The sequence below is a fragment of the Mobula birostris genome, chromosome 10, assembly GCF_030028105.1.
Source record: "Mobula birostris isolate sMobBir1 chromosome 10, sMobBir1.hap1, whole genome shotgun sequence".
Taxonomy (NCBI): Eukaryota; Metazoa; Chordata; class Chondrichthyes; order Myliobatiformes; family Myliobatidae; genus Mobula; species Mobula birostris.
Window position 1 is genome coordinate 29,489,497 of NC_092379.1, and position 12,459 is coordinate 29,501,955.

The 12,459-nt window shown below is 48.7% G+C and overlaps 1 protein-coding gene across 1 annotated transcript; it reads left to right on the forward strand.

Annotated features, from left to right (window-relative positions):
• Nucleotides 1-6,563: 6,563 nt before the first annotated feature.
• On the forward strand, nucleotides 6,564-7,580 carry LOC140203558 (leukotriene B4 receptor 1-like). The gene has a single exon (XM_072269605.1). The coding sequence runs from the start codon at nucleotides 6,564-6,566 to the stop codon at nucleotides 7,578-7,580; it is 1,017 nt and encodes a 338-aa protein (XP_072125706.1).
• Nucleotides 7,581-12,459: the final 4,879 nt, after the last annotated feature.

Genomic DNA, 12,459 nt, shown 5'->3' on the forward strand with positions numbered 1-12,459 from the left:
AAACACAAAATAATTGATTGTATAATTCACCATCTTCAAGTCAGTATTTAGCAGGTACGCCGTTGGCAGCAATTACAGCCTTGAGTCTGTCTGGATAGGTCTCCATCAGCTTTGCACATCTGCAATTTTGCCTTAATCTTTACAAAACTTCTCAAGCTCTGCCAGATTGCATGCCCATCATGAGCAAACTGCCCATTTCAAGTCTAGCCACAAATTCTCAAGTAACATTAACTTTTTTGTTTTCAAGCCATTCCTTTGTAGCTTTAGCATTTTGCTTGGGGTCATTATCTTGCTGGAAAACAAATCTTTTCCCTAAGTCGCAGTCCTTTTGCAGACTGCATCAGGATTTCCCTGTATTTTGCTACATTCATTTTACCCTCTACCTTCACAAGCCTTCCAGGGTCTGCTGCAGTGAAGCATCGCCACAGTATGATGTAACTACCACCATGCTTCATGGTAGGAATGGTGTTTTCAATGATATGCAGTGCATGATAGCATTTTGCCTGATGGCCAGAAAGCTTAATTTTGCTTTCATCAGACCATTGAACCTTCTTCCAGCTGACTTCATAGTCTCCCACATACCTTCTGGCAAATTCTGGCTGAGAGTTCATGTAGTTTTTTTTTCAATAGTGGCTTTCTCTTTGCCACTCTCCCATACACCTGTGACTAGTGCAGTACCCGGCCAATAATTGTTGTATGTACAATCTCTCTCACCCCAGCCACTGAAGCTTGTAACTCCTCCAGATTTATCATAGATCTTTTGGTGGCCTCCCTCACTGGTCCCTTTTTCGCACGGTCACCCCGTTTTTGGCAGATTTACAGCTGTGCCATATGCTTTGCATTTCTTGATGATTGACTTAACTGTACTCCAAGGATATTTTGTGACCTGGAAATTCTGACTTGTGCTTTTCAACAACTTTTTCAGAGTTGCTTGGAGTGTTCTTTTGTCCTCATGGTGTAGTTTTTGCCAGGATAGTGACTCACCAGCAGTTGGAACTTCCAGATACAGGTGTATTTTTTACTGCAATCAATTGGGACAGTTTGACTGCACACAGATCTCCAAAAACAGATATCTATTTAACTAATTATGTGACTTCTAGAACCAAATGGCTGCACCAGTGATGATTTGGTGTGTCATATTAAAGGGGGGAGGGAGGAGGAATACTTATACTATCAAATATTTTGTGTTTTCTATTTGTAATTAATTTAGATCAGTTTGTCGAGATTTGTTTTCATTTTAACACGAAAGAGCCTTGCTGTTGATCAGTTTCAAAAAAGCCAAATTAAATCCAGTGTAAAACAACAAAACATGAAAACCTCCAAGGGGGATGAATACTTTTTATAGGCACTAGTCAGAGACTTGGGTTTGTGAAAGGCAAAAGCAAAATTGCTGATTCAGGACTGTATGGATGGAATCTGCTATCAGCAGACACAAAAATGCCCGTGAAGGATTTTGATGTTTGAGACCGATGTTTCCTAGAATAACTGATGCTAAGATTAATGAAAGCAATTTTTGGTCCACAAATCAAAGATATCAATGACAGGCAATTTGAACAATTTCTAGTGGGACTGGAGAAAATTACCTGGAAGGCATTTAAGGATGTTGCTGTAAAATGTCTTGGCAACTACAGACCACCAAACTACATGCAGCTGGTTGACAATACGCTTCAAACATACAAACCCATAAAGTGCAACATGTAACTAGAGTCATTTTCTGTATTCTGATTTAGACTTTTTCCCTGTAAATCTTGGCACAGTCAGTGATGAGCATGGTGAAAGGTTTCACTGGGACATTGCAGTCATGGAAAAAGGCTATTGGGGTAAATGGAATCCATCAAAGCTGTTTGATTATTTTTGGACACTGAAGCAAGAAGCTTCAGTCACTGATTACAAACGAAAATCATCAACAAAATATTTTTAGCTTAGTTGAACTATTGCAAAGAGTTAACATCATTATGCAGTTAAGCACATTATATTCAATAAAAGTTGATTTCTGGGTTCTCCAAATTCTTACATGATACAAGTAGTCTGAAATTATATTTGTATTCAGCTTCAAGCAAAGAGAAAATTCTGAGGAAACAACACTTACAAAAATAATTGCTGTCCAGTGTGATTAGCCAAACGACAGTGGCATCATCTGCAAACTCTATCAGTTTAACTGATAAAGACAGCCCTTGAGAGATATTGCATTCATGAGAGGGAAAGCGATATTAAGAGAGAGCGAGATCGTGGTTGAACTGGTGCATAAGAGAGACATAGCATTAGATAGTGCTTCAGAAAGGGAGAGCATGCATGTGTATGAAAGAGAGGGTGTGCGAGAGAGGGAGAGTGTGTGTGTGTGTTTCTGTAAGTGTGTCAATGAGGTGCAGCGAGAACTCAGCACCAAAAAAAATGTTTCTTCCTACTGGTTGTGATGTCTTGACCTCACTCTATTCCAGGGAAGTGGGCAATGTCAATATAGCTTAGTGAAAAGAGAGCTTTGTTTAGCTGAGTTATTGGGAGTTGTCCCTAGGGCGGATCAGAACTCCAGAAATACAGTAGTGAAACCAAACAATGCACAATATCCCAGGGGAAGTCTCACAGGAACCCTACATCATAGGCACAGGACATCACTTCCACTGATGACAAAACCTCTTGCAATAAATCCCTCCACTCCCCAGAAAGGGTAAGAATGAGCCCCTTTAAGCCTGGTCAAAGGGCTCTTCCACACTGTTTAATAGTAGTCATAGTCATACTTTATTGATCCCGGGGGGGGGAATTGGTTTTCATTACAGTTGCACCATAAATAATAAATAGTAATAAAACCATAAATAGTTAAATAGTAATATGTAAATTATGCCAGTAAATAAGTCCAGGACCAGCCTGTTGGCTCCGGGTGTCTGACCCTCCAAGGGAGGAGTTGTAAAGTTTGATGGCCACAGGCAGGAATGACTTCCTATGATGCTCTGTGCTGCATCTCGGTGGAATGAGTCTCTGGCTGAATGTACTCCTGTGCCCACCCAGTACATTATGTAGTGGATGGGAGACATTGACCAAGATGGCATGCAACTTAGACAGCATCCTCTTTTCAAACACCACCGTCAGAGAGTCCAGTTCCATCCCCACAACATCACTGGCCTTACGAATGAGTTTGTTGATTCTGTTGGTGTCTGCTACCCTCAGCCTGCTGCCCCAGCACACAACAGCAAACATGATCGCACTGGCCACCAGAGACTCGTAGAACATCGTCAGCATCGTCATTGACTTTGACTTCATACATCTTCCCCATTTAACTGGGGGGGGGGTAACAGATTTGAGCTGATGAGGCTCACTCAATATAAAGGGTTTACAACATGTTGTTTCCCATTCCTGGCTCCTGTGTTTCTCTGTAGGGATGGCTTTAAGAACAGAGAGGTCAGGTTAGGGCTTAGGGATGAGGATATGGAGGAGTTAGAGGTCAGGCCTCCACTTCACACTCCATGTTCAGAGCCCAGCTATGTGGATGGGTGAAGAAGAACATCCACAGTCCAGGCCTCCCTCCATGCTCAGAGGCCAGCAAACAAGGAGGTACAAGGGGTCCGTTGGCGCGCCTGGAGATGGATACCACAGACTGCGGCCTGAAAGTTGAGTGGGAGTCCGATAGGCTGGAGAATGGGGGCCTTACCCAGAGTTGTCCGTGTGGTTGGGTGGGAGGAAAGTGGATCACTTTGCATTTGCTGTTTTGTTGCTTGTTGTGTTCTGTGTGTTCAGTCGAGCATCGTGGGCAAGCTTTGTTGGCACTGGAGTTGGCACAGATGTGGTAACATCTGTGGGCTGCCGCAGCATTTTCTAATCCACAAACCCTAGGTTGTGTGTTGTTAACACAAAATGACACATTTCACTGAATGTTTTGATGTACTGTGCATGTGTTTAATAAATCTGAATCTGAATTGCCATACCAGGACATGATGCAATCAGTCAGGATATCTTCAACAGTAAGTATGAGTTGTGATGTTATGTTGAAATTGTATAAGAATTTGGTGAGGCTGAAGTTGTGGGCATTTCCACTCACCTATCTACCTTTAGGATGTGTAGTTTAGTGAAAAGAGATTTGAGAACCTGAGTTTCAGGGATAGGTTGAATACGTTAGGATTTCATTCCTTGGAGCCCAGGTGAATGAAGGAAGATCTTGTCGAGATATAACAAATTATGAGGGGTGTGCGTAAGATGAATACATCAGACCTTTACCCCTCGGGCTAGGTGAGATGAGGACTAGATTTAGGATGAAAGGTGAAATATTTAAGGGGGACCTGAGGGGGAACTACTTCAGTCAAAGGGTGATATGAGTGTGGAACAAGGAGTGGTAGATGCAGATTCAACTGTAACATTTAAAAGGCTTGAATGGGTATATGGATAGGAGGGGTATCAAAAGTTATAGTCTGGGTGCAGGTAAATGGGACTGGGCAGAAGACCAGGCTGACCCAGCCAAGATGGGCTGAAGGGCCTATTTCTGTGTTGTGCGTGCTCTATGACTCAATAAATACATCTGTAGAAGTTAGATCAACACACAGAATGCTGGAGGAACACAGAATTAGGGTTATGAAAATGACTATGGAAATGAATAAACAGTTGACATTTTGGGTTGAGACCCTTCATCGGGACTTGGCCTGAAACACCGACTGTTATTCATTCCTGGAGATGCTGCTTGTCCTGCTGAGCTCCTCCGGAATCTTGTGTTAGCTGCTCTGGATTTCCAGTACCTGCCAAATCCCTTTTAGACAGTGTTCAGTGACAAGCAAATCTCCTTAAACTGCTAAGATAGTAGATATTTGGCCAGCTTTCCTTCTGACTGCATCTGTGTGCTGGGCCCAGGACAGGTCATCTGAGATGTTAACAGCCAGGGATTTGAAGCCGCCAATGTTCTCCACCTCTGCGGTCTCCTGACTTCCTTTCTTTGAGGTCAGCCATGAGCTCCTTGGATTCCCCCTGAGTGGGCTATCCTAGACCAAGAGAGGAGGGGTGTGTTACTGTTTCAGAGCGAGGGGTTGATCATTCAGGATGGAGATGGGGAAAAATTTCTTCTTCTAACGAAGAGGAAGGGGAGTCTCTGGAATTTTCTCCCCCCACAGGGAACTGAGTCAGTGAGTTTTAGGTGTGAAGGGGAGGGAGGTGGAGATGTGTCTAAGTAGAGGGTCAAGTACTCAAAGGCAGGAGAAGATGGCGGCGCGACGCAGCTCGCAGCGGCCACACCGGTGGTGATGTCTGTTATTTGTCAAGTAGGGTTCCGTGCACAATCCTGATTTGATAGAGACAGACGTGAGAGCACGGATGAACATCTGGTGAAACTTCTGAAATGCCTGCTTGGCTGCTGCTGCTACTGTGTGGTCCAGAATCTCCGGAGGAGAAGGCTCCGAGTCCTCGGCTTTGCTTGTTGCTCGGCGGCCGGGGCGGGGTCAAAGCGCTCGGCAGAGGATGGTGCTCGGAGAGGCTGTGTCAGAGGGGCTGGTCAGAGGCTCGAAGTTTTTGGGCGGACTGAGAGTCTGTCGCGGTCGGGTGCTTCCAATGGTGCTACATCGACAAGTTGGTGGTGCTTCGAGGTTCATGGTGGGGAGAGTTTCTCCCTTCTGCCGCCTGCGTGAGATGATGAGTCTATTGGGACTTTGAGACTTTTTTTATCGTGCCCATGGTCTACTCTTTATCAAATTATGGTATTGCTTTGCACTGTTTTAACTCTGTTATATTGATGTGGTTTGGTTTTTAGTCTCTGTTTGTCCCGTGTCTCCCTGTGATACCACTCAGGAGGAACGTTGTATCATTTTTTTTAATGCATGCATTTCTAAATGACAATAAATGAGGACTGAGTGTCCTCATAATGTAATCTAAAAAAGAATCTAATAGGAAGCATGGGGGGGGAGGATCAGGAATGAAGGCAGGGACTGAAGGCGTGCTCAGGCTGAATCTCACCTCTCTCTTTCTCTCCACCCCAATCCCTTTTACCTCTGTTCCTCGCTCTCCCCTCTCTCTATCCCTCGCCCACTTCCCTCCTCCATCTCCCCCCATCTTTGCACCTTTGACCTACCCATTCTCCCTTTTCACTTTCCTCAACCCTCCATCCACCCTTCTCTCCTTTCCCTCCATCTTTTCCTCTTATACTCCCCCACCCTCCCCTTTATCACTATCTCTCTACCACTTCCTCTCCCGACTCTCCCCTCCTCCTTTTGCACCTCCTACCTCTCCCTCTCTCACCCTCTACCTTTCCATCTCGCAACCCTTCCCTCACCACCTCCACACCCCTCCTGCCTTCTGGTTTACTTTACTGACTTTCTCTCCTCCCCTCCTGCATCCCCCCACTAACACGCTCACCCTCTCAATGTCTTTTCCTCTATCCCATCTCTCTCTGTACACCCTCCTGTCCCCCCACCACCACTCCTCTCTCACCTGCTTTCCTGCTCTCTCTCATCCTCTCCCCTTCTCTCCTTCCCTTGCCACCCCAACTCACCCCCGCCCTGCCCTCCCCATCCCCAAACCTACAGGACACCCTACAGGACACCCCACCGACCACCCAGAGCCCGGAATGCATCCCCTCCAACAGCACCAAGGACAACATGTTGAGCTCTGAGAGCGCCACCGTGCTGGGCAGCCTGACGTTGTCGCTGGCGCTGGCGGTAGGTTTGCCCGGAAATCTCCTGGTTGTGTGGGCTGTTTTGAGCCAAGGCCGAGGACGCAGGGGCCGGATCCGACAACCCGCCACCTCCGTCTCCGTGCTGCTGCTGCAACTGGCGCTGGCCGACAGCTTCACTCTGCTCACCACCCCTATCTGGATCCATTTCCTGGTGTCCCGGGACTGGGTCTTCGGCTCGGTCGCCTGCAAACTCGCCCACTACATCTGCTGCCTCAATATGTACGCCAGCATCTTCCTCATCAGCGCCATGAGCGTAGAGCGCCTGCTGGCTGTGATCAAACCGTGGTTCGCCCGAGGCCGCCGCAGGCGCAGGACCCGCCGCGCCATGCTCCTGGGCCTGTGGGTACTGGCGGCGTTCGCAGCCATCCCCGCCGCCTACTACCGGGACGTGGTGCTGGGCAAACTCCACTGCTGGCGGATCTGCGAGCCTGATCACCGAAGCCCCAAAGACGCGGCCTTCCACCACTTGGCCGAGACGCTGCTGGGCTTCCTGCTGCCGCTCGGGCTGCTGTGCGCCTGCTACTGGGTGGTGGGTCGCAGGGTGCGGACGCTGCGGCACCGGGGCAAGAGCCGTGCCGGGCGGCTGATGGTGGCTCTGGTGGTGACCTTCACAGCGCTCTGGCTGCCCTACCACTTCGTCAACGTGGCGCAGGTGGTTGCCGAGCTGGGCGGCAACAACGAATTCCGAGGTCTGATGGAGGAGGCGCGCCCACTGGTGACTAGCCTGGCTTTCCTCAGCTGCGGCGTCAACCCAGTGCTGTACGCCTTCTGTGGCGCCCGGCTCCTGCACTCGTCCCGGTACAACCTCGTGGCGCGGCTCTTCAACGCGGCGGCCGCCGCGGCGGAGGAGGACGAAGAGGGGAGGTCGGGGGCCAAGCGTGGTACGGGGAGCGGGCCGGAGGTAGGGCTCAACCGGACCATCTCAAGGGAGCCGTCCTGAGGGCGGCCTAAGCCGGCTGGGGTGGGTCCCGTGGGGGGACAAGACGGGGTCAGGTCGGTAGAGGGGAGGATGGGCGGGTCCCGGCCGAAATAGGAGGGGATAAGGGGAGGAGGGATTGTCCAGGACGAGTTGGGGGAGGCTGTGTTCGGATGAGAGGAGGGGGGAAGAGTGTATGGGATGAGGAGGGGTAGAGGAAGGGAGGAGCTATTCAGGACAATGAGTGTAGGAGATTCTGGGCAAAGCAGTGTGGCAGCTGTGGGAACCGTCAGGGTCGAGGGAGAAGGGGTGGGTCACACACTTCATGATCGGCAAACTCTCCTCGAGGCATTCCTGGTGCGAATCCACGTTCGGGTCCAAATCCAGCAGACCCTCTCCCCCCATCCCCTCATCCATTTTGCCGAAGGATCTTGGCCCGAAACGTCGGCTATACTCTTTCCCATAGATGCTGCCTTGCCTGCTGAGTTTCTCCAGCGTTTTGTTTGTGTTGCCCTCATCCATCCTTCCCGATCGATTATCCCATCTCTATCTCCCTGCTGTCGTTCTCCGCCACCACCCCCTTCCCAGTGGACAGGCTGGATCTGTGATATTTACCGTGTCCGTTATCGGACACGTTGTTTTTATATAATGAGTAAATATTCATCACAATAAAGCAGAAATTATAACGGGGCAGTCATTTCATAAATCTCTCCCGCCTATCCCACCGGCAGAACACCAATACATCAGGAAGAGGAAAAGGAGGGAACTATTCAGCCTCCTCGCCCTACACCGCCTCCCCGTATCACACCAGGGCCAATCCTTGGGTCACACTGCACATTTGCAAAGCTCCCTCAGAGGAGGCTCATTCAGACGATGGAGAAAAGAGGGATCTGTGAATTGGCAGATTAGACTCAAAATTGGCTTGCCCGCACAAGGCGGAGGGTAGTAGTGGGTGGGGCGTCTGTGACTAATGGTGCTCCATCAGGATCTGTACCGAGACCTCAAGTCTGGCAGCACTGGGAACAGTGTAAAAGGTTGCCAAAGTATACAGTGGGATATAGACAGTTTGCAGATATGGGCAAAGAGGTGGCAGATGGGGTGGGGTGGATTAGCTCCTGTGTTGACCCTTGCTTCATGTGGTGATAAAACTGCCAGGGAGGTAATGGGAATGGGAAAGATTTCCTGGAGTGCTTGCATAGATCCATGGTCTCCTGCCCTCAACAACAGGGAGATCCATGCCAACCTGTAAACCACCCACTTACAGCCATCCCGCCGTTGATCCGGACATGTGACCAACTCCCTATTACCGGATTCCAACCCTCATCTGCACTTCACAGAGAATCGAGCTTCTCTCGGAAGTGGAAAAAAAATCAAACACAGTTCTCTGGAAAGGGAGACATGCGAAAGACGGAGAGCAGAAAGAGAGAGGTCCTGCTCCAATCATACAAGGTCCAGGCGAGGCAACCGGGACAGGTCTGGCCTCCCTACCAAGGAAGGGGGCTCCAGAAGGAGGGACAGAGGGAGCGCACCAAAGCTTCACTGGATCGGTTCCTGTGATGAAGGGAGTGCGATTGTCCCTCGAGGAGCAATTAAACAGACTGGACCCAAACTCTGTGGAATTCAGACGAACGAGAGGGAACCTAATTAAAAACACTTCTGGGCTTGACAGGGTAGGCGTGGGTTCAGTGTTTTCTCTTGACTGAGGTGTTCCGGAGCATGGGAGAGGGGTGTGTCTCAGAGTATGGGGTCGGCTATTCAGACGGGATGGGCGGGGGGTTGGTGTGGGTGGAGATTCCTTTCTTCCTACACACTGTACTGATTTAGAAATGCATCCCCGTTCCTGGTAGGCAAGTTTTAGACGTGTAGAGGATGGAGAGAGACATGGTTAGTGTGGGGGTGTGGTGGTGCTGGGGTCATTCCTGGTCTGGAGAGGGGCTGCGGTAGAAAGTCATTCCTGGGCTGGGGCAAAAAGGCCTCAGTTTATTTTGCAGGTTAGGGAGAGTGTTTATCACTTTAAGAGTGAGGTGGTGGAAAATGTGTCAGCCAGGGGCGGGGGTGGTGGGGGGTGGGGGTGGTCGGCTTCGGGATAGTTCAGGGAGAAGCACAAGATCAATCATTATTCCTGACGTATATCGTGAAATTGCTAAAATTTAAAAATAAATAGTGCAAAAGACGTATAATGAGGTGGTGTTCATGGCTTCATGAACAATTAAGAAATTTGATGGGGAAAGAGGAAGAATTTTTTTCTTAAAATGTTGAGTGTTAGTCTTCCTCTTAAATGCTTACCAATACCTATATTTGTTCAGGAGGCTGAGGAAATATTGCATGTCTCCATTGAACCTCGCCAATGTTTATCGATGCAGCTTAAAAAGCATTTTATCCAGGTTCATCACAGCTTGATATGGCAACGCCTCTACCCGTGACCACAAGAAACTGCAGAGCGTGTACCGCCAGCTGAAGGATAATCTCTATCCTGTTGTTATAAGACTATGTTACAAAATGGTTCCTTAGTATAATAAGATTGACTTTTGATCTTACAATCTACGACATTATGCTCCTGCACTTTATTATTTAACTGCACTGTACTTTTTCATTATTCTTCAATGTTATTGCTTTATCTCGTTCTACCTCAATGCACTCTGTAAAGGTCTGACCTGTATGAACAATATGCAAGGCAAACATTTCACTGTATTTCAGTAAGTGCGTCAACAATCAACCATTTCTAATCACTGCACCTCGGTGCAATGACGGCCGTGCCTTGATGGAGCAGACTGAATCTATAATCCCCTGCAGCCTTTTGCCATCCTGTGCATTGGAGCCTCCATATCAGGCCGTGATGCAACCAGCCAGAACGCTCTCCACCAGACATCTGTAGAAATACGCTGAGTCTTTGCTGACTGATCAAATCTCCTCAAAATAGAATATTATTCGTAATTGCATCAATGTATGGGGCCAAGGATCGATCCTCTGTGATGCTGACGGCCAGGAGCTTGAAGCTACTCACTCTTTCCACTGATAACCCCTCAACGATGACTGGTGTGTGTTTTTCCAACTTCCCCTTCCTGAACTCCACAATCAGTTCCTTAGTCTTACTGATGTTGAATGTGAGGTTGTTGTCGCGATACCACTCAACCAACCAGTCTGTCTAACTCTATATGCCTCCTCGTTGCCGTCTGAGATTTTGCAAACGTCGGCAAATGTATAGATGGGGTCCGAGCTGTGCACAGTCATGGGTGTAGCGAGAGAAGAACTGTGAGCTAAGCACACATCCTTGCCAGCAGTTGTTCCATCTGCGACATCAACAACCTGCTCCGATGTTTGGCCAGCTGCAGCGAGACCGGGGCAACTTCTGGACAATGTTTTGGTGATGGGGCAGTGACATTCAGATGCCAGGCAACGGCCATATCCAGAGGATCTCTCCACCTACCCCTGATTTTACCACTGGCCAATTACCTCACTCTCTAGATCCAGGGTGCTCACCTATGGGCGAGATGTGAAAGTGAGAAGAATCGGATGGGATCGATTCATTTATTCGAGGAACATGGGCTTTGCAGAGTGAACCAGCGTTCAATTGCCCTTGTAACATGCTCTAGGTTTCACTGATAATGTAATGGTTTCTCTGTAGCAGCAATGTTTGGGTTATAACTAGAGATAACGGGGTTTGGAATGCTGCTGTTCTTTCTTGTGAGTCTGGAAGAGAGCTTTTCACCGGGGAGAGTTGAGGAGAGAAGATGTGAATGGAGAGAGTTGGTAGACCGCCGGACGGGGTGGACTTGGAGCAAGGGCCCGAAGCGCAGCGACGATCGGAGGAGGTCGATGGTGCAGGATCGGCTTCTCAGTGAGCTCCAACGTTGCGCAACAGACTATTTCATAAGATTGGGCCCTTTTCCTTTTTTTTTCGTTTTCACTTTTTTTTACTAGCCATATAGTCAAAGTAAGAATTATAAAGCTTAATCGTTTAATCGCATATTGTGTACTGTCTGTTATTTCGGGCTACTGATTTGTAACAGGGGACATATCACGCAGCATCCACCCAAACAAGATTTCTTAAGTTTGGCCGGGCCGGGGGCTGTCACCCCCTATATTAAGCCGCTAGCCGAAGTGAGAGTTACAATTCTGGGGGCTACGTTCGGGATTGATTCCGTTGGATGCTGTGTGATGCTGAGCAATGAACCAGTGGGGCAGATATTTGTACTCCAGATGAATTGTTAATTCCACTGTTAAGTACTGTTGAAGTTGCAATTGTGGGCGGAAGTTTGATTAAATGGCGGGCGCAGCTCTCGTTTTAAGGCAGACCAGCGCTGAGGTAGCGTTAGCTGGGGGCGGAGATTTCAAAGACAGGGCTCACTCGTTTCTGAGGAGTGAGGGGAAAGAGTGGTCAGATTTGAATGTCTAATTAGTCCACGTCCCCGGGTGAAGAGTGAGAATTCTGAGGTAGTATCCGCCCCTTCTCTGGCGAAGAAATTAAAAAAAACAGATTCAAAGTCCCAGCTATGGCAGGTTCTGCCCACCCCTAAAGGGGAGGAGGAGAATGAGACGGGCGGGGCGGACCTCTCTGTTGTCAGAGGCGTGGCAGTGCTCTGATGATGTAAAGGGATTGGTCGAAAGTTTCAATGGGCGGGTCGCTGACGTGAGAGCTGTCAGGTTGAAATATCCGGGAGCGACAGCTGTCAATTACACGCAAGCACTGGACAATGCTTTTGGCCCGACTCTATACCCAGTGGAGCTCATGGTGGGGTTTCAGAACATGCGTCAGGAGAAGGGGGAGAAGCTTTCCGCTTTTATTTTTAGGCTGGAGAGGCAGCTACTTTGCTTGCAGCTCAGAGGAGTCATTCAGGCGGCTGAGGTGGATCAGTTAAGAATGGACCAGATAGCCGGGGGCGCCCAGTCCCAGGACTTGACT